Below are 25,586 nucleotides of genomic sequence, written 5' to 3'. Positions count from 1 at the left end.
AAAAGTTCTCAAGGTGAGGATGGATGAACTCATACAGTGCTCTCTCACTCTCCACGAAAGCGCGAAAGATATTCGTCGCGCGAGCGCAATAACCTCATGATTGCATCCGTGCAAGATGCACTGACACAAATTTGGTCGCCGTTGCATATGATCAGTTAACACTCAGAGCAAATGTCAAATCATGACTTAGATGTGTAATCAACGATTACATTTTCCTATTCTTGGCAACTTTGGAATCCGGTCGAAATCGATAGAGGAGAAAGCACTGTAGCTAAATTCACAAAATAGTACATACATGTACAAGTAGGCAGTGAAATGCACAATTTCTAAAATAGAGTGTGAATAAGTAATTAGAAGAAAGAATCAGCATAGTCCATTATTGGAGTTGATATTTTAAGTATTTGGACCAATAACATCATGACATCGGTTTTTTACATCAACAATAAAGGCTTGTCTTTATTAGTTGAACGCTTATTAAAGTTTATTCCTACTTCAAAGCAAGGATGGTGTACTGTAATGCAAGTTGTTAAAAGAAAGATTTGCAATTATTTGTTCTTCTTCTTAAAAGACGTCACTCCTTGCGTCACATGCGCTCACATCAATAGTCCGAAAGTATCGAAAACTTCCTCAATCAAACCTGCTATAAAATTTTAATTAGTATATCTTATCAACATAACCTCATATTCGACTGATCCCATAACTGGAGTAGCCACCGGTCGCAGTTTATTCACTGACATCTGAGACAGTGACACCTTTTTCAAAATGGCTGCTCCTTTTCTTCTTCTGAGTGTCGTAGCTGTCCTGTTTGGACCGAGCTCACAGCTTCCGAACGAAGTCAAGTTGGAGAAAAATGCCTACAAAGAAGTCTTGGTTGCTATCGGTAGTGACGTCAAAGAGAATGATGACGTCATTAAAAGGATACAGGTAAGCTGTAAATGCTTTCAGTGAAGAAGCGCTTCACCTTAATATGAAGTCATCAATGAGTTATTCGAGATTAAAAGACGATGCGTTGTGTTGGCAACCCAATATGTATTACAGGTACCAATACATTAGTCGACTCTGACATTGTTTGCATTTGCTTACGAAATGCACGTACAGTGATGCATCGAGCTGGGCGAGTCTCGAGTATAGATCTAACTTTAGAGCAGTTATTGAAAAAAAACGCCCTCAAATCTCACCAGTTCAAGTGGCAAGGAATTTAAAATGCCGTTGATAATCAAACTATTGATCGAAACCATTCTAAAGTACGTCTGCCCCGAGCTTCATATACACATTTACTTTTAATGACTGACATACAAGGTTATCTCGCTAAGAATGAATGATAACATGTCAAAGTACATGTACTAGACATTTTGAAATAGTCACAATCTAGGTCTTCATGATATTTTTTTTATACCTTATTAACCCCCTGTCAGTGTCTATATATACTGTGCATTTGCTGCAACTCTTACTTTGTAAACAGTGCTCCATATTGCAACCCAAGTGTTTTAGAATTGATGACTGGACCTCTTTTCTATAGGATGTCTTCACCAAAGCCTCCGTCCGCCTGCACACAGCCACCCGCCAACGCGTCTACTTCAACTCGGTCAACATACTGATCCCGGATACGTGGCAACCCAAACCGGAATACCAGATCCCGCAGTCCGGGCAGACTTTTGATTCATCTAATGTTCGGATTGACACGCCTAACCCGGTGTGGGGCAACAACCCGTACACCAAGCAGCTCGGGGGCTGCGGAGAGGCGGGAGAATTCATCCATCTTACGCCGGAGTACCTTCTGAAAAAGAATGCGTCGGAATATAGATGGGGGCCACCGGGTGAGTGGGCTTTACCTCTTATTAAAATCACGACCTGGATTCTCAAACGACGTTAGCTAATGTTGAATTTACCGGAGATACATGTTACACTTCTTTGAGATAAGGCGGCGTTTGTCTCCAACGCCGATCGTGCAACTGGGCCCGGTTCTGATACAACCATTTGAAATTGAGGGTTTTTGAAAATGGTGCCCCTGCCCAGGTTCATTTGTTATTTCACCATAGCGATTTTGGTAAAATTGAATGTAAGACCTGAATTCCAATTCACAGCGTTATATTGTTTCCGCTCAACTCAGAGTGGGTCTCTAAGTTAGCCTTGGTCAGATATCATGCATCAATGGAGAATATATACAACAAAATATTGTAGACCTTCTGAAATAGTGTGCTCTATGTCCACCACGAACAAAATGTATTAGTTGTCTACGCGTATTTCTTCGTCAGATAAGTCACTTGTCCACGAGTGGGGCCATCTGCGATGGGGTCTTTTTGATGAATATCCTATCGATAAAGAAGGCGACAGCCATTTTTATCAGACGGGGACGCGACTCAATCCAGTCAGGTATGTTCTTGATGCAATCTTCTTTCCATGATGCGAGCTTTAAACATATTGATCAAAAACACATTGCTTCTTTGCAACTCAAGATTCATACACCCACAAATCATTGATTGCACCCTATTGCTTTTCAGATGCACAGAAGACGTCCGTGGCCGGCCGCTGAACAGTAAAACATTCGACCGCTGCAAAGTCGACCGTGCGACCCTCCAGGTCGAGAAGGACTGCAGGTTTTATCCCGATCTCAAAGAGAACAGCGTCAAGGCGTCGCAGATGTACATGCAGTTCATTGACTCTGTAAGTCGGCATGGTCCTTGGAACAGGATCCCCCATAAAACACCGAAAACTAGATCAGAAACTGCCAGGCGTGCGCCACCTCTATTTTCGCGTAACTATTGACCTTTCATGGAGTTTTCCACTGAAAAATATGTTCCAAACTTTGATCCGTACCTGTTTTTAGCAAAGGTCTTCGTACATTTTACAATCCCCTGATTTTCCTGGTTTGCACCCCCAATATAAGTCATGTAATATGTTTCATGAAAGGTAATGTTCGGACTTGTCTGATTTTACAAGGTTCAGGATTTCTGCGATGATGGGACCCTAGGTGATTCGTTGATTATCCACAACCGCCTGGCCCCAAACAAGCAGAACAGAATGTGCGGGGGTCAGAGCGCCTGGGAGGTGATGAGGAAGCACATGGACTTTAAAGATGGTGAGTGACGTTTCCGATGGGCGAGCTCGCAATGTGTGAATCACAGTAGAAAACGAAACGGAACTTTCAGGATGTCAACTTAAGGTTCTTAGGCGGCCATCTTGAGACTTTGGTGACCATTTTGGAATTCAGGCAAATATCATCTCGCCCCGTAACGCTTTTTTGAAGAGTAGAGTGCCTTGATCGCATGACCAACTGGCCAATGGATGTGATTTTAGGCAAAACTAAACTTTTTCAAATCTTGTCGAACATATCTTTGCAACATTATTAATATACTATGTTATCAACATATTACAGGAGCCAATCCAGCCACTGTCAGCGTTCCCGCTACATCTTTCCAGCTGCTGCAGAGAAAATCCAAAAGGGTGGTTCTGCTGTTAGATACGTCCACGAGTATGCTTACACCTGATGTGAGTAGAATGAAGCGTAGCAGTCGAGAATTGACAACTATATGACAATATATGGGGTGACACAAAAACATACTTTTGATATTGAATAAGGATTAAGGTTTGGTTCCATAGAGGCCTTTTTGCCGGGCACTTTATTCTGAAAACTATTACACTGGGCTACTTTATATCTTTTTTTCAGGAGATACCCATTACATTGATGATCCAGGCGGCGAGGTACTACATCCTTGACCTCCTAGAAGCGGGAACACAACTCAGCGTCATCACATTCGACAAGGCTGCGGTGGTCAAGATGCCCCTGATTAAGATCACGGACATGGCCAGTAGACAGGCAATGCTGGAGTTCCTACCTCGGAAGAATGAGACTGCAGATGCGACGGCGTTGGGTGCAGGACTTTTGCAGTCAGTTGGGGTGGGTTAAGCTCGGCGTCCGACTCTATAGCGATGGCCTCAGTAATACCTTCGGCCCGGGCTGTCTACTTTGGTTTAGTCGCTCTTCTGCGCTCATTGCCTCACCAGTCGCCACTCAAAGCAGTAGACTGCCTCACTTTAGGCAATTTGACACAATCCACATACACGCAAAGATACTGTGGCACCGTGTGACAGAGGTGCTTGGATACTGCATTTTGTTATGAAATAAGTTAATGGGGTTCCATAATTGTCATAGTAGTCACAAGGGCTGGGTTTTTCAAAACCACGTTAGCTTTAACGATATAACTGAATGGGATAACGCCTTTAAGGATACATACCTTCTTTTGAGGATACATCGCCAGGAATAATGAGAATTCTGTTGTTTGGGCCTGACCACAAAATTTCCTGTGAGTTTGCCTTTTTAAACATGCTGTGAACCTCCGGGTAGATCGGAATTTAATTAAACACTGTTCATTCAGTCTCAAGCAGAGTGCACCATGGATGGAAAACGATTTAGTCGAACATGATGAACTTACATCCAAGTTATAAAAGAAATATTTCCCTAATTTCATTTCTCTGTTTGGTTGCCTTAGGTGTTGACAGACGGTGGGAGTAACAATGACGGCGCAAAAGGTTCTAAAATCATCGTGATCAGTGATGGCCAGCAAACAGCGCAGCCGTCTGCAGAAGAAATCATGAGAGATGATGTTATCCCCCGAAACATCGTGGTGGATACCGTCGCGTATAGTAGCGAGGCTGACCTCTATCTCTCGGAGATGTCCGCGACCACTGGAGGGAAGTCGTTCTTCATTTCATCGGACCTGGCTTCTACTGGTCTATTCGATGCCATGAACGCCATTGGGACAAGCGACGAGTCTGACCTACGGACCGCTCCGGTTACAGTAAGTTTTTCTCGCTTGTTTTGGAGATAACCGTTTCTGGTTTTACCGATCCGTCGCCCCCGGTGCGATACATGCGCCTCTTAACGGAATACACACTGTAGTCACAGCCGTGCACAGCCGTGCACAGGGTCAACATGCATCAACCCTCGGAATCTATGTTCATCAAAGTTCATTGTGGAAGTCTTACCAAAGCTTGAAATCTTTGTGATGAAGTGATCACCGTGGCTTGAAAAAAGGTCAGGAAAATGTATAATTGGTGAGAAAGGGGAGCAGAAAAGGTACGTTTGGTATCGTCGCTCCCCGTTTTCAGGACATCCCACTGCTTTTCAATATGACTGTGAGGATGAAGGAGGAACGTTCCCCCATACTAATGACTTTACTATTACTATTTCTCCGGACAGGTAGAAAGTTCGGCCATGACAGTCAGCCCACCAAACTCGACCCAAGGTAGCTTCTTTATCGATTCAACCATTGGTAATAACACGAAGATGATGTACGCTTACCTTATTGACACTGAGGTTGAGGTCAAGGTCACAAGCCCAAGTGGTGTCGTTTTTGATAAAAACAGCCCAAACTACAGCAACGATAGAACGTTGAAGCAGATTGAAATCGATGTTCCAGCAACGGCCGAGGTAAATGTAACAAAGCATTATTGTGTCTTAAGATATGGTGCATTTAGACAAGAACAAGACTGAGAATGTGGCAGAGGGCTTGTAAAGTGGCGCAACGAATCATTGCCCGTAACGGCCAAGTTAGTTTTTCATTTTTATTTTTTTGGGGGAAGGGGCACCCTCTGAAGGTCTAGTACAATAAGTACAATGTAATGTGAAAAGATACATGAGATTTTGTTTTTAAATGATGGTTTGAACACTTTTTCAACTTAGGTCGGTGAATGGAAGTACGAAATCACCGCCCAGAAGGAAACGACGGTGATGGCCCATGTTCTCTCCAAGGCAAAGGGCGACAAAGAAGACGCGATCAGAGTCCAGTCATTCTTCGGCAAAGGCGCGAAAACTCTAGGCGAGGAGGCTGCGGCCCAGTTAACTATTTTTGCACAGGTTCGTATGAAATTTATAGGCCTCCTTCCCGAAGTTTACGCGTTACCCCACATGGGAGTCGGTGAGCGTTAGTTTCGTGTCAGCTATAACGTATGAGACGTTTCGGAGTGTTTCCCCTCATTGTTTCAGTGCAAGGGAACACTAACTGACAGATTGACACGTTTTGCTCTGTTTCCTCGCTATTGAAAAGGCACGGTTTCTCCAATTAAATGTCTATGGAAACACTGAAAAATGGGGAACAGCCAAAATCGTTACTGTGACCGGTGCCAAGACTTAACGACTCCGTTAAAGCTAACGTTGTTTTGAACAACTCAGCCTAGACCCGTTCTTTTTATTACCTGACCACTGATGTTTTATTTTAGGTAACCCGTGGCTACGCCCCAGTCATCGGCGTAAATGTGATCGCCATCATCGAAGGTGATAACACGAAGATATTTGTGCCCCTTCAGGATAAGGGAATAGGTAGGAAATGTGCCATATTGTTGTTGCATTTCTCTCCGGACAAAATTCACCTTCGTTACTTTATTCCGGGGTATATCGAAGGGTAATTATTTCCCATATGCATGCACCATGTTGAAAACGGTGCCGCTTATTCCGTCATGTTTACAATTTTTAAAATCATGTTCCTCACCATCCAAGGAGGTACATGTATATTCAGCACGCTTAATATTTCAAGGAAAGCAGCTAATTGCTTACGGACTGCACATATCAAGGCCGTTTTGGTCCCTGGGGGCAGGCAGTGTGAGTGGTGGGGGAGGGGGACAGAACACCACTTTTCATTCAAATCTGCCTGAAACGTCTGGGTGGCAGTAGAGCCACCTTCCCCTTCCCTCACTAAATATGGCCATGCAGATAAATTGATCGGAGATTCTTCATGCCACTTAGGTGTCGACATAACGAAAGACGATGGCATCTACTCTGGTATGTTCACCCGTCATCTGATTAACGTCGGAGGAAGATATAATGTCAAGATTAACGTAGATAATCCAGAAAACAAAGGAAAGATCGCGACATCTGGCGGCGGCTCGGGCGCACTTACTATTCCGAGGAATATTACAGGTCAGTAACAACTTTAGGGTCAACCTGGAAACGTGATTTGGGGAAGTAGTCTTTCTGATGTCATTGGTCGCCACCATATTTAAAAGAAAAGTCCGCGTCGCCAATACATGACGACAGTGACGAGGTCGCGCAGGTGGCAGAGTAAATTGGATAAAATAATTCCCCTTAAAATAATGGTACATATTTATATTTCTGCGGTTTTAGCAAGTTAAAAAACCACCAAGCCGAAGTCTTTTTTCTTCACAACATGGCTTTCTAGCTTGTTTCTATTCGACGCTTGGTCCATGCAGCTTTTTTGCGACCTTTGATTGGAGTGAAAAGTGCGCGAGTACCTCTCCTAGTAAATCGAGCAAGCGATGCGGTTACCAGTGGCGAAGCTTGGAGATTGCCAAAACCTATAAGTGTATAATTATATCAACGCAGATCCTATACCCTCGGAGGTCAAGTACGAAGACGTCGGAAGCATGAAGCGGGTGGCTGTGGCGGGAGAGATGCAGGTCGATCCCCCGATTAATGAGGCTGAGGTCAAGGACGTCATACCACCCCCAAGAATAACAGACCTGAAGGTTACGATGGTAACATTAAACGACTCCATTTTGACCTTGACCTGGACTGCCGTAGGTGATGACGTCAGTCGAGGAAATGGTGGGTATTGGAATTTATGCATTACATGTACATGTATATGCCGTGTTAGAGATGTTTTCTAGTGATCTCATTGGTATTGTGAAACGGACTTCAGAAAGTCCCCCGATTGGCAAAGCACATGGTTACCCTTGTGATTTGTTTCCATTCGAAGCAGTCCCCGTGAATCTTTTTCATATTTCATTTCATTTCATTTCATTTCATTTCATTGAATTCGGCGACAATTGCCCTTATCATTTTATTTCTTTATTCAGAAACCGTCTATGACCTAAGAGTTGGTTCATACGAAGAAATCCTAGACAAACCGGATCAATCGACTAGCATTAACATGATCACCCTGCAGCCTCCAGAAATCGCAGGTGAGGTGGAGACGCGGCAAATTGACTTGTCATTATTTGATCACAACCACCAGACGCACTTCTTCCGAATCCGAAGCACAGACGAGGCGGGCAATTCCGCGGAATACTCCAACATCGTCAGTGTCGTTTTAGCACTTCCCGAGACCTTCTCAAGTGGCGGTGCAGTTGTTTTTGCTGGAGATGAAGTGCCCGTGGCCGGACCTGGTGATAACACTGCCATTATTGCCATTGCTTGCATTTTTGGTATCATTGGCTTTGCTGTCCTTGTGGTGGCAGTTTTTGCAATCATTTACGCTGTGAACAAGAGGAAGGTGGGTGGAGATACCGTGGTGACGTATGATAACGCAGCGTGTAAAGTCTAGGCATCAACCACCAAGATAAAGCTGCTCACACGCATGCACATGCAACGCATGCACCTCCGCGAGCTGTGTGCGATCAGAAAGTCTCTGCGAGTAATAGGTCTGCACGATCAAGGAACATTTGCAATATATGTATTTTGTATTTTTGTAGTACATGTATTATGAAATCACCGAAGTGACAGCTTTGGACAGTGTACAAATAGAAGTGGCAATCTTCTGTGTGGTTACATTCGGTTCTATTTTGATAACGACTTTTGCTTATGCATGTACATGTACTTATATGACGTGGGGGTAAAAAAGCCTAATCTCAGGCTTTGAGCAGACTCGCAACAGTGGTATTTTTAAAAAACATGGACGCTTCTGTTTTTGTTCATGCAGTTCAGCTTTAATAGCTAGAATATTTAATGCGTACATGAATAGACTTTTATTCGTTACATTAAGGTTGCAGTTTTAAATACCAAGTTCACATAGTTACAGCGTTTTAAAAAAATCTTCCTAACAAAAAGGCAAGTGTGTCGTATAGAAAAGATACACCCCGTATAGTATTTATACTTTCTGTCAGCTGTTTGATTCCTGTTACTCTTCTGACACTTTCTTGCAGACCGTCCAGGTATGGTGTTAAACCCTCTTGAGATATGCATTCCAGTTATTATTCCCGTTGTAGCTGCAAAGGGAAACAGTTTAAAATGATTTCAATCATATCCAAACACATCAATGGTTATATCTTTTGAATGGATGGGGCAAATTGCATTGGGTTTTCTGTGTTGTGTAAATTGTTTTGTGCCTTTTTGATATCATCTTACAGCAGAAAATGGAACCTTGAGCATTGTACTGAAAGGCCTGAGGCGAATGTACATGTAGTTTAAGTAGAATTATTTGTGTGTACTTATTCTTATACATTGGCAAACCTTTCTGCATAGATAGAGACACACCTACCCGTACATATCACAATAGTAGCGATCAACGCGATAATTGTCCGCGTTCCGTTCCATGAATTTCACAAGCAATTCCGGGTTTGAGCTCTGGGTCGGCTCCCACCCCATTTCCTTGATCAGACCCATCCCGGGCTTCCTGGGCTGGCTGGACGACACATCCTCCTTGATCAAGTAGTCTCCGGGGAGCATGTGAGCCGTGAAGTATTCCAAGACTGGAATCACGTTCACGTGAGCGTCGTCAATTACTATCCAGGGGTGTGGGAGGCCCTGCAGATCAAATGGTAAGTATATAGCTACGACCATATTAATAGCACACGTATCAAATTACTATATATCCGGTCCTCAAGTATAGAAGGAGAAGGAACCCACAGAGGTAAGGGACCGAAAGGTAGAGGAATATTCAAAACTTTCATCACTTCACAAGATTCCCCCTGTACATAAATGCACTATACAAAAGGGGGCAAACTTATGAGGTGGAAGTTTCCTACCTTTCGGTCTCTTCGAGAGCTTGCTTCCTCTTCCACTTCGACCATTTAATAAAGTTTGAACTCTTACTGACACTTGATTCCACCAGTGGCCTTTTGATCAATCTTACCAACGTGGCTTCTGCCAATACAGTCACCGTGAGACAGTTTTCCATTGACTTACCTTTAACATCGCGGGTGTAAAGGTTTCTTCAATCTTATTGCAGTCCCCATGTAGAAAGCTAACATTATCTCTGTGACACCTCTTGTCTACGGCATCTGGGTTCGTGATATCCATGGAATACACATGGCATTCTAGTCCGAAAATCTTGAAAAAAGAGCGTATACATGTACACTGTAGTTGTTGATTAGGTCGGTAAAAATTGACTATTGCTTCTCGTCCCCGCCCTCCCCAATTTTGGCTGTTCCATGAAATGTTTCAGTAGTTATTCACCAGACAAGTCCACAAGACCCAGTGGTTCAAAAAACTTAAACACTTACATTTCTTGATACATGTATAGGGTGTTATATGAAATAAAATGTGGGTTTTTCTGATCCCTTGGAAAAAAATTATTCATATAGGTGTGGAACAAAAGCAATGTGCACATATTCTTTTTTCCTAGTATTGCGCTTTAAGAGAATCAATAGTATCAAGAACCCATAAAGACTGCTCTTTATGAACTCTTGATACTACAAAGTATACAATCGGGCACATCTGGTGACACGGGTATCATACATGGGTGGCACTTTTAGTCAACTAAAATAAAAAGCAAAATGAAAAATGCCCTCTTTCCGATTTTTAAAGTTTGGACGAAAAGAAAATATTTAAAAAAATCACGCGCCAAAGTTACTGGCGACGCCTACCTTGGCCAAGTCCCCGAACCAAGCAGCACTTGCCCCGAGCCACGTTCCTAATTCAATGATAGTCCGAGGGTGGATTTCCTGTAACATCTCCTGGTAGGTGGTCAAATCGGTGGCTCCCTTCATCATTGATACCTCACACCATCGCGTCCGGTATTTTCCTGCATGATAAAACAGCTTCTACAGGGTGACTCATAAAAACGCAAGTAGTGCAACCGACCGCGGTTTTTTATGATGAAACTAGACCTATACACTTCATGACTATTATCACTCAGGTGATTTCTTCATCTTATTTAAAAGTAATGTATAATCTTAGGAAGTCAACAAGGTTTCAATTGTAAAGTTCTTAAGGGTGGTCAGGTATTAAATGACAAAATGGTGACTCTCTCAAACGCTTGGAACTTGATGCATTTTACCATGTTGAACTATTGCAGGAGCTAGATCGCCGAAGATGAATTAATGACCGATTATCTTACCGTGACATAGACCTTTCACCACTTCATGGCTGAAATCGGATCTGAACTCTCGTTCTGAGAACTTCTTGAACCTTTCGTTGCCGTATTCATCATAGCCATTAACGAGCTGGGCCAATGTAGTATACATGTATAAAACTGCGTCGTTGTCAATGGTGTCGATGTCGTTTGCGGATTTTTTGCAGTCTGTAATAATAATTCATACCCCAAACATTTGTTGGTACATAGATATTCAAAAAGTTAATCACTCGAACTCAACCCTGGCGTATATAGCCCGCTACAACCCACCTCCCCGAGTATACTTGGGAAAACACGCTTGAAGTCACGTGTTTTTCCAATATATGACGTCCTCCTGACGAAACTTCCGGTTAGAAGTGAATACTTTGAGTTGGGTTTTTCTGCTGAACTGAGAATGAGCAATGACGGCCTTTGGATGATTTTTATGTCCCCTCCCTAGTATTTATATTTAAACTAGCATAACCCGCGCTCCGCGCGGAATGTTTGTAAACAGTTACATTGTCACCTGGGCATTGTCAAGACATTAAAAACAGTGATATGTGTTTTTACCTCGGAAATGATCACAGTATTTGTTGATAAACTATATCCTGTGTGACGGCGTCTTCGGCTAGGAATCCTTGTTTTGTGGTTGTATTGATTTGTACAGTAATGTCCTGAAAACGTCTAGCCCTCGAAAAAGCAACATATAGTTGTCCGTGACTGAAAACTGACTGCGGAAGGAAGATACCGAGCTTGTCAAAGGTTTGTCCTTGCGCTTTGTTTATTGTCATACAGTAACTGACCCTGAGTTGGAATTGAGTTCTTTCAAGAATGAAGGGCAAGTTCACATCCGAGGGAGCGATGTGCTCCAGCCGGCCTGGGTCAAATTCATCATCCCGTTTTATGGGGATGATTTATTTGTTTATGTAGCCGACTTCGTCATGTTTGTAAAAGGTAAAAGAGAGATAGATATGGGGTATTGTTGGAGCTTAGTTTTTAAGCCCCCCTTTAGGAGGGGCTCTTAAGATACACGTGTGTGCGGGAGTAGATAATGTAAATGAATGATGAGAAATAAAGAGAGATTGTATATCCTACAAACAATTTTTTTTGGTATTTTTCTGAATTAACTCCGTTGAGTTTACCGATTTCTCCGCGATCTTCCGGTGGTGGTTGCTATCCCATTGGTTGAAATTAATTTAAATCTTCATGGGAATTCGCTACATCATATGCCTAAGAAATTGGCCAATTATATTAATATTTTTATCAGAGAAATATCCGTCCTAAATAATGACAGAAAAGGGTGGTTTATTTCAATTTTGTGTCGACATGATCGAGGTCACGTGACATAAAAACAAAACAATCGCACACACCCGTCCAAAAAAGGCACTTTAAGAAAAACAAATACGTTTTTCCAGCTTAAAACCACACTGACGACTAAGTTATATTGGTCTACCGCCCAAATCTGAAGTATCAAATTGAATCACAAACTAGAACTAGCTCTATTTAGCTATAGTTGCGTGAAAAATTCGGGTGAGCGACGTATGATACATTCTGTACCCTAGCGGCCAATAATTAAACTACTTTCAGCCGTCTGCTCCGGTCTCGTTAGGGAGTTTTTCCCAAATGTACGCGATGATGACGTGCCCCATTAACAGGACGTAACATCTATTTTAAAATGCGTTTCGAAAGTGAATGCATGCGGACAACCCATTTGTGTCGTATATCACTGGAAACGCCCGATTCCCGTGAATAAGGTCAATCACAATGTATTACAATACCAAAACAAAAATGTGTCGGAAGGAACTATATGGATGGTCCCATCGCTCCAGCGGTATGACACAGAAGGGCTAGTTGACTGTCCACCGGGGGGGGGGGGGTTTGGGGGGAGCTTCCCCCCAACGCACTGGTAAAAACCTATGTCGACGGAGGGGGGTTTGGGGGGTGTCCCCCCATTGTAACAGCTGTAGTTGTTAGAGCTTACACTTAACATATGCTCGTAGGGGGGTTCGGGGGAGCTCCCCCGACCTAAAGGGGGGCTCACTAAGTTCTTGACTTTACATATTAGCTTACCATTGCAAACTTTAGGTAAAAGAAGTCGAGATTTGAAGTCTAATCGGGAAAACAAAGAAACTTCGAGAGCACATGGGACTTGCCTCGAAAACTGACCCAAACCATGTCTTCTTTTTTCCAAGCACAAAATATAGTTATTTATCACCAGAAGTGAACTAAATATGCAAAATTTGTGGGCACATTGCTTCTCTCACGGTCTATTATGGAATGTTTCTGATAATCATGTGTTCAATTGTGCACAAATTGCTGTGTCTCAATTGGCACATCCATTGTCTTTGCGGTCGCTCCACGGTCATTGCGGAATTCGTCCCTTGCAAATTGAAGAAACAACAGACATGGTTTGGGTTGTTTTTGGACAGTATTCTTTTACTTTTGCAAGGAATGCTGAATGAAACGCTAATATGTAAAGTCAAGAACTTAGTGAGCCCCCCTTTAGGTCGGGGGAGCTCCCCCGAACCCCCCTACGAGCATATGTTAAGTGCAAGCTCTAACAACTACAGCTATTACAATGGGGGGACACCCCCCCAAACCCCCCTCCGTCGACATAGGTTTTTACCAGTGCGTTGGGGGGAAGCTCCCCCCAAACCCCCCCCCCCCCCCGGTGAACAGTCAACTAGCCCTTCTGTGTCATACTGCTGGAGGGGGGGGGGGGTGCGATGGGACCATCCATATAGTTCCTTCCGACACATTTTTGTTTTGGTAATGTAATACATTGTGATTGACCTTATTCACGGGAATCGGGCGTTTCCAGTGATATACGACACAAATGGGTTGTCCTCATGCATTCACTTTCGAAACGCATTTTAAAATAGATGTTACGTCCTGTTAATGGGGCACGTCATCATCGCGTACATTTGGGAAAAACTCCCTAACGAGACCGGAGCAGACGGCTGAAAGTAGTTTAATTATTGGCCGCTAGGGTACAGAATGTACGTCGCTCACCCGAATTTTTCACGCAACTATAGCTAAATAGAGCTAGTTCTAGTTTGTGATTCAATTTGATACTTCAGATTTGGGCAGTAGACCAATATTACTTAGTCGTCAGTGTGGTTTTAAGCTGGAAAAACGTATTTGTTTTTCTTAAAGTGCCTTTTTTGGACGGGTGTGTGCGATTGTTTTGTTTTTATGTCACGTGACCTCGATCATGTCGACACAAAATTGAAATAAACCACCCTTTTCTGTCATTATTTAGGACGGATATTTCTCTGATAAAAATATTAATATAATTGGCCAATTTCTTAGGCATATGATGTAGCGAATTCCCATGAAGATTTAAATTAATTTCAACCAATGGGATAGCAACCACCACCGGAAGATCGCGGAGAAATCGGTAAACTCAACGGAGTTAATTCAGAAAAATACCAAAAAAAATTGTTTGTAGGATATACAATCTCTCTTTATTTCTCATCATTCATTACATTATCTACTCCCGCACACACGTGTATCTTAAGAGCCCCTCCTAAAGGGGGGCTTATTAACTTACCTTGTTATTGTTTTAGTGCGCAGTACAGCACTTAATTATAGGCAAGGTTCATCTATGGAGAGGTAAAATCGCTGTAGTGAAGTATTCGATGGAAGACGCCGGATTAACTGTGAGGAGTGATGCCCGGTGGCACCGGAGAGTGACAAAGTGGACATGGTTTGGGTTATAAATAACTTTATTTTCCAATCAAAAACGGACATGGTTTGGGTTAATTTACTTTCATTTTCTTTCCATCATTTTGATCCAAAAATGACTAAAAACATGCATAAAGTACCACTTATCTGAGTTTTAACGAAAAACAAAGTGCGCAATCCGGATATAAAACATGTAAGTTAGGTCTTGGTGAAATTTCATGTCAGTTGGTCGAGCAGGAAAGTCGTGATCCGTGAGACAAAGCTCCGAAAACTCCGTAATAATATATTCGATTTTACTTACTGGATGCCATTTCTTTCTTGGTTGTCCTACAATGTTGTAACTGATGTGCCCACGCTGCAAATATTGAAGTCGTATGAATTAATTTTCGAATGTATATGGACAGGCGTTGAACTTCTATATATCCCGATAAGATATCTAATGTTGTGACAATTCATGTTACAGCGAGTTCGGTACCGCGGCCTTCAGTTGACCTCTTTATAAGGGAGATAGCACAAATGAGGTCCTACCCCGGCTCATGCCCCCGCATGAAGTTCATTTCCATAATGGACAGGTCGGTCCTGCATATCATTGACCTACAATAGCCAATGTATGCAGTGGTGGATCCAGGGCTATTGAGCTCTTATTTCTTCGTCCCTGTGCTTCAAGCAGCACCATCCAACCGTGTGGATACAAATTATCTTTTCGGCACCAATTATCTAAGGTGATAGTTATATCACACCCTGTTGTATTATCATCCGGCTATGACAGTCACATTTTACAGAAAAAACGAGTGCTACTGATTAATGGAATTATCATCGATGTATAGTTGTACATTTTGTATCATAAGCAAAAAAAGAGAACTTACTTCAATATGGCCGGAGCTCCAGGTTTACAAGAATAAATTCGTTTAATGGGGTTAAGAATTCTTGTTCGTCTATACAAATACAACATTCATAGATAACATGGATACATGGCAACGACAACAAGTCTTGCACGGCTCGGTGATTATCATGACCCAATTTTGAACAGTAGCTATGGCAAGCCAAAGCGGAATTTATTCAAGACTTTAGAATTACCATTCAAGAAGTTAAATATAAGTTCAAGAAGGAAATATATGTTCAAGACTAAAATATGTTCAACCTTGAATAAAATATGTTCAACCATCTTGTTCGTCTATACAAATACAACATGGATACATGGCAACGACAACAAGTCTTGCATGGCTCGGTGATTATCATGACCCAATTTTGAACAGTAGCTAACCTCTATCGTTGACCATTAAATTTGACAAAATTGCATTCGATAGTGAACATTTGTGACCCGTCACAGCGTGTCGCGTGTCGCATGTCGCTCTGAGCTTGACAGGTTGAGACGGACTGCTTGTTCATTTCTCTATTGTCTGCCTTTTGTGAAATATGAGCACATCAATTTCTTCCATTACCTCCTGGTGTCATTTAGGCTAATCTTCCACTGTGCGTAATGCGCCTGGTTTTGCTGTGACGTGTCATAACGGCCACCACAGTGTACTTCTCCAATTCTACTGCATGCACCTAGAACAGAAAATCAAGTGCTACAATATGCCCTTGCTATAAATACGTGGCAACATTTTGGAAGTATCAGCTACAAAACAGTTAATAAAACATTCAATTTAATCAAAGATTGTTGTTATCCACGGCCATAATGCTTTTGGATCGATACATTTTGCCCAAAAACTTCATTGGGGGGGGGGGGAATCTGCAAATTTCGAGTTGCTGACACCAGCCAAGGCCAGCGCATCAGTACGATCGTATATCGGCTTGACCACGGCCATAACGCTGAGGAAAACAAAGACAATTAGGCCTATGGGTTTAACAAATCAGTAATTGCTAGTTCACTTCTAAAAGCTGATTAGTCAAAGAAAAGGCCTATGGAAAGGCGGCGATTATTGCACTTTACAGAGTGCTTTACACCTCTCCAAACAATTTACTTAACACTCTCGCGCTTAAAAATCAAAGGCTTTCCGCCCAGGGCCTGGGGGACGCTTTTCAAAACAGATGTCGCAACACTTTGCCGACAGAGGCGCAGTGTCATTATTGTGGTGAAGTATATAGTATGGTTATTGTAGTTTGTGCTGTGGTCCTGATACTCAAGGACGCCGGGAAACGCCAGGAAACGCCACTGCGATCTGACAATATTGTCATTATTGGAGTTTCGTGCAATAATTGTATAAATTTCCGGGCGTTTTGAAGTGTTGTCAAGTCGCACGCGGACTCTAATGGTCCGGCGAGTACATTCTCTGGCAGTTTATCTTACCCCCGTGAGTTGCAACAACAAGGACTCACGAGTAAATAGATGTAGTGGCGCATGGAGAGTTGCATTTTGCACTCGATTCGTATACAAGTAGGAACGTACATTAATTTGGACATCGATGGGTCTCATAGAGGCGACTCCACAGTAATATCTACGAGTCGGAGGAGCACGTGGCCAAAGTCTATACAGTCCGGACCAAGGTTAGTTCATTCGTAGTTTTACCATTACCGTTCGTTTATTCTATGAACTTACTTACAACCAGAACCTATAACCATAGAGATGGATGAACCCATCGTGGTTCTGACCGCCTTGATTAATACCAAATTTTGATGAGAAATTCACTTGGATTCAGAGGTGAGGAATCGAAATGATTGATGGTGAGATGGTTCTATGAAAGAGATTACGATTGCACTGACTTATGGTCCGACCAAAGAAGAATTTAAAGTGCTCTACAAGTGGCCATCACAGGTACCTGGAAGTAGAATCGATGATCGCAGCTACCAGTTATTGATATCAAACACAGCGATAGTGACGTGTTTTACCTGCAGATGCAAATACACCCCCAGATGACGACTATCGCATGGCGGGCGATACAAGTTTAGGACCAGACAAATAAAGTCTCATGAGAGAGAACATTGGCAAAATCGGTGTAATTTCTGTCCGTGGCCATTATGCGCAATGTCCACGGTTTTAATCAACTGGAAAATGTTTGCCGCCTGATTAAATCTGTCGTATAGTTTGCGCTTTTACGGCTTTACCATGATAATTAGCAAAGAAAACACAGCCTTGTAAACATGGATAGTTCCATGGGTGAAGAGAAGGAGCTGTTCAAACTCGACATGTCGCTTCTTTAGGATTTACCCGACATATTTGGAAAACTTTTCAACATTGTTATCATAGAACGAAGTTTATTGACAAATACTTTATTTCAAATCGCATAAAGCCCACGGGATATTTTGACTGGGATAAGCTTCGGAATGGTGCGCGTCATAAATGTGTCGCCTGACCCATCCTGAAGAAATCTGGGATTAATCATCCCGACAATATCAGGCCATTTCACTCGATACATAATTACTCAATTTATCATGAACCTGAAACAATCATTAAAAATGTCCCGGCCATTGTGACTAGACGAAGGTTGACCGGGGGTCAAACTTTGCCACCGAGAGCGAACAACCATTCACTCAATGGGCATGTTTCAAACAGCAAACGAACATTATTTCAAGCCTTAACATTGATTTAGGATTTGACAAATATGTAAATGGACTTCGGTGCACCCGACTTTTATTCACTTTTAAAATTCATGTTACGATAGTCTAATATCGTTGAATAAAATACTCGTATATGTACATTTGACTTTTTAACAACCGCACGTATGCGTATGATCATAATGACGTGCTGTAATATTAATAGTACACTTTTTGGTCTTTATGCGTCCTTTCGGCATCACAGGAAAGCGTACGGCCCATAACGTTTTCTCAGGGTTGTTTTTAGAGTCCGCTCTCCCTGCCGCGGCCATTCAGGCAAACGTTCATTATAGCCTAGAGAAATGAAAAGATGACACTGCCTCGATTAATAGCCCAACACCTGGGAATACTGGTTGGCATTGACCACGGCTGGGGGTGGGGTGACAGAGGTGTATTTCGGGTCATCCCAAGTGGTTCTAGACTGTTACGGAGGTAACAGCAGAGTGGCGCATCTTTGTTACTTTTCACATGCTAGATGGAACCAACCTTGTTTAATTACACGTGAGCCGGATTGCTCAAACACAAACTTTCTTTGGCATACATATATGTATACGCATGCGCCACGCGAAGTGGCTATACGGGGTATCTTGTTTTGAACAACTGCTTTTTGACCTACATACATGTATACGATAAAAGTCTGATGACATCGCCCAATGACACCGATCTTCTAATCGCACTCACTTTTAAAAGTTCTACTGATATGTATCAAGTTCACACTGCCGAGCCATACATGGTGTCCCAGAAAATATAATCTTTATGAATGATATTTGCCTATAATCACATGTATAAAGTATTTTCAAGTGGCCGATAAATATTTAAATCTTCGAGAGAAGCTCAAGTTTAGGTTCCACATTAAGGTAGATTAGTCAAAGGTAAACAGATTAGCATATCCTTTAAATGTTAGCCGAAAAAGTTCTCACAAGTGTTTGGATTTGATTCAGAAATTAAATCAATTAAGAGCTAAAGTAAGCAATCGTTTGAACTTCTAAAGTTAGCTTGATTATTGTCCCAGCTTGATATTTCTACATAAGGGCAATTCATTATACATTATAGCAGCTGGAAAGAAAATAATAGTACTGATGCATAATTCGCATGAAATACATGTAAACATTGATTCGTTTCAAATTGCACCTTCTTCTACATATGTTGTCAAGTTTCGAATACCATGAGAGATAATCCATGTAAAGGAACTACATGTAAATGTATACCCAAACTTGTGCCGGTGAAAGTGTAGTTACAGTAAAATATCGCGCAATTCGTGATTCGTGATCTTGAACATTTAATACAAATCAAGAGATTACAACAAAGTTTACATTCAATGATAAAAGCAGGTTGAACCAATTTGGTGCTTTTGCTAACGACTGTACCTGTTTGGGCAGTTTTGGTTGATATTGCCGCATCAATTCGATAAACTGAAGCTGAGATGGGCCAATTTCGTGTTGACTAATTTAGAATTCAAATAGAATTGCCGCGTCATTAAACAATCTTAGAATGTTTTTGAGATGGTTTAACCCACACGTAATACCGCTCCGGGGGGTTCTCAAGGAGTAATAATCCCGGGGCAAAGTGACCAGAAAGTTTAATTTGATAGGTTTCGTTTTGTTATCTGCCGAATTGCTTTAGAAATTTGTGTAATTTTATACACCGGTTGTTCGATGCCGCGGATTAAAATGACTCTTACCGCGTTTTGTGTTGAATTAGTGCTTTATTTAGCCCGGCGGGGTGCCTCCGCGATTAAAATAGATCCAGCGGATTTCGGTTTCCAAAGGAGAGGTGGGTATGATTTGACATGACAGTTTGAAAGTTTGAAAAAGTTGCGTATTTCCCAGTTTCTTGTCACATACATGTACCTTATTTGTCGATCGCGCTCGACGTAATCATTTGGAAGAGTTACCTTTTGCTTTTGATATAGAGAGGTTCTGACATGCTTTCAAAGGATGTTCTGTGAAGTAAATGTACATGTAGTAAATACACTGATATCGCCCAATCATGCCACGAGCCTTGGGACATCCCTCGGTCAAACCCTTATCATCGCCGATATTTTTATTACAGGAAGCAATAGAATAACATATCAAATCCTATTTAGTGTTAAAATAGGCTAACAAAAAAATTGAGGCCACTAATAAGCGATAAACGTGGAATCCTTACTTGTGGCCTCGACCTATTAGCTCGATGCCGCGGGTCCTTAAAAATATCCAACTCAACGAATGCCGTGCCCTGATCAGTCGAACCACAGGTGCGATTCGGGTCGGACGAACCCCGCGGTTTTGCAAAATTTCTCGGATGTGAGACAAAATTTGTAGAAAATGAGTTGATTTAAGGTGACTGGAGATAAGCAAGGTAGGTGATAACTTGGCAACTATTGTTTTAAAGGGACATTAGAGACAGCAACCAGGTAGTGTCCAAACCTAAAACGCCCCCCCCCCCCTCCTAATATTAACAACATATCATGAAAATATTTCTTCGAAAAACATCCACTCGAAAGAATTGGTCCAAGTGCCCTTAACCGAATTACAGAATGCTTGAGTTTTGTACTATTGTACCCAAAGTGCAACTATTTTTCGTCCGCATTGTGTTTGTTCTTTTTTAGTTGATATCATATATATCTTCTTGACCTAGCAGGCCTGCTTGATTTGAGCCAACAACCTCTTATGTAAAAGTTATGTTTGATAACGGTAATTTGCATTTAAAGCTTTTTTCGGCTGCCAGAATCCGGGTGTAATGTGTTTCACAACCCCCGTATCATGCTTGTTCGGGGCAGTTACATAAATGAGGGCTTTTGATTGGCTAAATACGACCGAAAGACTAAAATGGCTGCTGAATAAAATTGGTGAATGACTTGAGTGGTTTATGGATAGGTTTCGTTATTTAGAATTGTCCTCCTCTTCCAGGCTAATTTGTATTCGCCAATGTGTATTTTTATGATATAAGCTTATTGGAGAACATCCCAAATCCATATTTTTTTTAATTCGTTCGACGTCGCATGCATTTATCTACTCTTAACACTAAAGGCTAATGGGCTTAGCATTCATGACCGATATTGTGATATTTCACACCCACCTGACCAAGCCATGAAATATTAATCGGGCGCAAGGTGCTATCAGTATGTCCACAATGGTCGGCGATAGCTTTGAGTTCATTCTTTAGTGACATATTGACCACGCATCATTAATCCTGGATGGCTTTAGACCTTAATTGCTAAATTGTGTAAATTCAAAATGTGGCCACAGGTCAGACCGTCATCAGTCAAATGCATGTATTAATTATTGTCAAATTGACATTGAGAACTATTGAAGTATACTTGGCATGAACCCCAGGTCAGAAGATTCGATATCTCGACAACTTTTCTTGTCAAAGACGCATGTGTGTGCTTTTCACAGATTATAGCTTACATCGTTTTTATTTTGGAAAGCCATCAACTCTGTGCATTTACATGTACAGGGTGGTCCAAGAGAAAGGGATGACCATCACCCTTAGACCCTATGCACTAAGGGGCCGATAAGTCAATAAAACAGAGATCAAAATGATATATCTCGATCCGGTTCAGTTACTCTATGGGCACAAGAGGGTGGGGCGGGGGTCATAGGTTTTGCTCAGCAGCCAATTATGTGAAAATTGGGAGTAACATCAGTTCTTTTGCCTCACTTCTACATGACAACACTTACAACGTCAACAAACAATGGTAATGATGAACCAACTCTTAGCCCAGTTTCTCAGCCAGGCCTATCCCACCCCTTACAACCCCACTCGATTGGCCCACTCTATGAGACCGAGTCTTCCAAAGAATGTTTAACTTTGCTTGAGCCTTGGGCGATGTTTTAAAATGTATGAATTGATAAATTTATTCTGCTACTGTTTTACTATTTGGGTGGATTATTGAAAGACGAGATTAATGTCCTGTAGATCTGGGCCAGATGAAAGTCTGACCGTGTGAAACTCCATTCTCACACGATTCGTGACTGTCCCATACTGGCGGTGAAGCGTAAAAATAGATCCCACATTAACCGATCGCCAACTCCGTTCGTTAAATATTTGACAACTCAGACGCGCACTCAATGATCCTAGTTACGCTAACGGAATGGGCAATTCGAGTCCACTTATACTGGCATTCCGATATGAAGATATTTCGAGGAAAAAAACCCACTAAGTTTCATTTCAGGGCACGAATAAGTTATTTGTCAACAGAAATGTGAAGTGTTATAATCGGGAGCCTGGCGCTGTGAAAACCATCCTGACACACATTGTACAAGTGAGTGCGTGCGTGTGTGTGTGTGTGTGGTACCACTACTTGACTGCCAACACTTACGTCACGTTACAGGACATTGAAGCCAAATTTCTAAAAAATTGCTTTTTATCCAACCTAGCGAAAAAAAAATTTGCATGAAAAACCAACATATTTCATGGCATGCTCATGTTGTCCTCTTGTCCTCTTGTTCGACGACGACGGGTGCACAACAAGGACCAAATTACACACAAAATTGCCTTAACTAACCCCTTTATTTCATAGGCATTTATTCCATGTATTTATGGGCTTTCATCCTTCTGTAATCAAACATGACTTGACATAAACATGATAAATCGGGTCATCGGCACCTTTCTTGGATGTCAAGCACAAATTCATTTCCAATATTTCTTTCATGTTACTTATTTCTAGAACTACGGCTCATTCATCAAAGGGAAACGCAATGGCGCCTTTATCCGTTCTCTTTCTATCTTTGTAGATGACCTGCTTGCAGTAATGAAGCCAAGTGCAGCGATAGACGAATGGCTCCGGCGGTCCTTTCCAGAAGAACACGTGACTGGCGATTCCACCAATGAAACTAAAGGAAAGCGCCACGTGACCGACAAGCCGACCAATCAGATTCTAGTGCAAGAGAGAAACCATTTGGCAATATCTCATCGGGATGACGAGGAACTTGTCACGAATCGGGAAAATTCTCCTAAGTCCAAAACTCACAAAACACGCGTGGATAAGTTAGTGCATAACATTTCTAAATTGAACAATCTCTTTGGTGGTGAGTTTAATTCTAAATATGAACAATCGTACATTTCAACGGTTGCTAGTTATGACACTGGCAACTGGTCGCAAAGTCCGATGGGCGAAATGTTTTTCGTCAGCAAAAGGAAGCGAGGTTCTCCAACTACCATATCGAGCGGATACGAAAGTGACTTCTTACCAACATGCGAGGATGAAATCGACAGCCTCTTACACAGCGAGAAGGTATTTGCCATGAATCTAAACAATGAATCCAAGGATGCTGGGTATCATGAAACCAGTCAAGGAATGGTTCCCACGAACTTTCGGGCTTGGCCTGGTAGACACGATTTAGTTTGCCAGCAACGCTTAGATCGGCATAACTATAAGTTAACTAAAGTCAAACACTCAATGCGTGGTATCATAAAGGATCTAAAAGAAACCGATTCTTGTGAAGTGAACAAGACGCGTCGGTCGCGCTCTTTTGATGTTTCGTCGCGGAAGATTACAAGTGATGATTCAAGGGAGAAACGGAGAAAGTCGTTTAGTGAGAGCCGTCGCGGTAAACCACAAGCACAAGCGGACGGTTATTTCGTCATGGAGTGCTATCATGGCGAGCATTGGGCCGGGAGCGGGCCTGGTTTCGAAAGTACGGCAAATTTAGACTGTGTCACGATGGATGGTACTGGCCGTCGGGAAGGCAAATCGCGCGTATCTGGTGACAAAATCGCAAGAGAAACGACAAGAGGTCATCGAGAACGAAGGTCAAAAAGTCATAAACATAAACAAATGCACGTAAATGAACAATGCATTGAGGAAAAGCAGTGGCGATATCTTGCGAATGACTCTTTGACAATTCAGTGTGATTCTCATGATCCAATTCAAAATTCAAGGGGACACTTTTTCATTGGTTCACCAGTGTTAACCTCGACCCCAAGACCTGGACGTTCAAACGTTGATCACTATGATGGTGAGCATATTTATGAGACAATTCCTGGTGACGATGTTTCAGTTCCTGCTGATCTGGCCGCACGGATCGCGGAAGTACCACCGGAACTTCCGGCACGGAATTATAAGAAACATGAAATCGACAAACGGAAGTCACCAACTGATGACGCCTTCATAGCGACACCACGTGATCTCAACAATAACTCTGTACCGAAATTCTGGAATCGATTGGACGGTGTATCACGTGACCCACGTGATCGAAACAAAACGAAACAAACAACGCCTATGCTAGTTTCGGATGCTTGTCCCTCTGGCAGGCCCCGGAAGTCACCACTGTCCGGTCGAACCCAAAGGGAGGTGCGGAAAGTAAAGTCGGTTCCTCTGGTAACAAGTACCAAACCAGATAAAAACCGAGTTCGCGAACAATTGGATATTTCGACTCTGAAGAAGAAAACGCAGACATTTCATGACTACACTGTTGCCGATGTTCTTGACAGCATCAGCAGGTTCGAAAGTGACGAACCGGTCTCTAGACCGGACTTGATTCAGAATATCCCTCCGCGAGATTGCGTTAGAACACTTCGACGAAATGTCTGTGATGGGTACAAGATGGAGGGACTGTTCTACGGCGTCAGTGATCGGTGCGGCCAAAAGGTGGCGCCACAAGCAACATGGACGAACAAGCTTTCGGTTGGAAACGAAATAATTATTTGAGAAGACGGAACCTTCTTTGGTATCCTTCTGATGACATCTGTATGACACTGATTAACGAAAACCACGGCGCGCTCATTCGCTTTGAGCCAACCAGAAGGCCATATTTTGGGAGTACCTCCTGTCCTAATATAAGCAGTTTCTTCTGGTTTCTTCCAATCTTCTTCCAACCTTCTTAAGTCCGACATCCGGTTGTGTCTCAAGTCTATTCTGCTTTATTTCGTGTTGAAATGTACATATACTTGTACTGTAGTATGCATATACAGTATGTTTGTTGTAGTAGCTGCTTTAAACATGTTACCAATTTGATGTTACTTTGAAACAAGACAGTGCAAGCTGAAAGATAAAACTCTTTTTTTGAGCATGCATGGTCAATATTCAGGTAGTTTCAATAGTTTTTATTTAAATAGTCTTCATATCTGACAAGCCTAAAAGTCTGGCTCTTCTTGGATACTTGTCACCAGACACTACTAGCGAGCGAAAGGAACAGCGGAGTTGGATGTTTCTCGCCCGCTAATAGGTCCTGGTATACATGTATTACTGAATTCATCCTCACTATTTATAACGACAAGATTTCCTTCAATAGGAAGTTTCTACCTATAATCAAATCGACGGCAAGGAATGCCCAAACCTGCATTATACATGTACTTTCTTTTTGGTGATACTGATGTAATGCAATAAATTTTTAATCATATAGTATGTCCATGACTTGCTCTTTATAA

General features: G+C 42.2%; 3 protein-coding genes across 5 annotated transcripts; 2 read left to right on the top strand and 1 right to left on the bottom strand.

The window, feature by feature from the left end:
- Positions 1–737: 737 nt before the first annotated feature.
- Positions 738–8,825, top strand: LOC135490930 (calcium-activated chloride channel regulator 1-like). Its single transcript, XM_064776509.1, has 14 exons — positions 738–924; positions 1,520–1,817; positions 2,256–2,373; positions 2,502–2,664; positions 2,941–3,079; positions 3,377–3,489; positions 3,668–3,898; positions 4,491–4,799; positions 5,201–5,431; positions 5,684–5,857; positions 6,220–6,319; positions 6,743–6,916; positions 7,340–7,561; positions 7,813–8,825. The coding sequence occupies exons 1-14, from the start codon at positions 763–765 to the stop codon at positions 8,277–8,279; spliced, it is 2,901 nt and encodes a 966-aa protein (XP_064632579.1). The 5' UTR covers positions 738–762; the 3' UTR covers positions 8,280–8,825.
- LOC135490935 (uncharacterized) lies at positions 8,605–16,237 on the bottom strand. 2 transcript variants are annotated; one of them, XM_064776517.1, is made up of 7 exons: positions 16,136–16,237; positions 14,995–15,048; positions 11,013–11,195; positions 10,540–10,697; positions 9,860–10,003; positions 9,213–9,478; positions 8,605–8,940 (listed from the first exon to the last, which is right to left on the bottom strand). In XM_064776517.1, the coding sequence occupies exons 1-7, from the start codon at positions 16,146–16,148 to the stop codon at positions 8,895–8,897; spliced, it is 864 nt and encodes a 287-aa protein (XP_064632587.1). In that variant the 5' UTR covers positions 16,149–16,237; the 3' UTR covers positions 8,605–8,894. The 2 variants fall into 2 exon arrangements, with proteins under 2 accessions (XP_064632587.1, XP_064632588.1); XM_064776518.1 differs by lacking the exon at positions 16,136–16,237 and adding an exon at positions 15,560–15,688 and having other exon boundaries at positions 8,626–8,940.
- Positions 16,238–16,815: 578 nt separating this feature from the next.
- Positions 16,816–25,558, top strand: LOC135490932 (uncharacterized). 2 transcript variants are annotated; one of them, XM_064776512.1, is made up of 2 exons: positions 16,816–17,183; positions 22,952–25,558. In XM_064776512.1, exon 2 carries the CDS (start codon positions 22,969–22,971, stop codon positions 24,865–24,867), a length of 1,899 nt encoding a protein of 632 aa, XP_064632582.1. In that variant the 5' UTR covers positions 16,816–17,183; positions 22,952–22,968; the 3' UTR covers positions 24,868–25,558. The 2 variants fall into 2 exon arrangements, with proteins under 2 accessions (XP_064632582.1, XP_064632583.1); XM_064776513.1 differs by lacking the exon at positions 16,816–17,183 and adding an exon at positions 20,487–20,570.
- Positions 25,559–25,586: the final 28 nt, after the last annotated feature.

The sequence above is a fragment of the Lineus longissimus genome, chromosome 7, assembly GCF_910592395.1.
Source record: "Lineus longissimus chromosome 7, tnLinLong1.2, whole genome shotgun sequence".
Classification (NCBI taxonomy): domain Eukaryota; kingdom Metazoa; phylum Nemertea; class Pilidiophora; order Heteronemertea; family Lineidae; genus Lineus; species Lineus longissimus.
Note: the sequence above shows the minus strand (reverse complement) of the source record. Positions and strands in the feature narration are given on the sequence as shown.

What these genes read in the sequence shown, in the direction of transcription:
- LOC135490930 (XM_064776509.1), top strand. Translation starts at nt 763, where the DNA reads ATGGCTGCTCCTTTTCTTCTTCTGAGTGTCGTAGCTGTCCTGTTTGGA. An exon ending in AGTTAACTATTTTTGCACAG is followed by an intron (nt 5,858 to 6,219) that starts GTTCGTATGAAA and finishes GTTTTATTTTAG; the next exon opens with GTAACCCGTGGCTACGCCCC. An exon ending in TATTCCGAGGAATATTACAG is followed by an intron (nt 6,917 to 7,339) that starts GTCAGTAACAAC and finishes ATATCAACGCAG; the next exon opens with ATCCTATACCCTCGGAGGTC.
- LOC135490935 (XM_064776517.1), bottom strand. An exon ending in GGTTCGGGGACTTGGCCAAG is followed by an intron (nt 10,004 to 10,539) that starts GTAGGCGTCGCC and finishes TCTTTTTTCAAG; the next exon opens with ATTTTCGGACTAGAATGCCA. An exon ending in TTACACCCGCGATGTTAAAG is followed by an intron (nt 9,479 to 9,859) that starts GTAAGTCAATGG and finishes TTTGATCTGCAG; the next exon opens with GGCCTCCCACACCCCTGGAT.
- LOC135490932 (XM_064776512.1), top strand. Translation starts at nt 22,969, where the DNA reads ATGAAGCCAAGTGCAGCGATAGACGAATGGCTCCGGCGGTCCTTTCCA.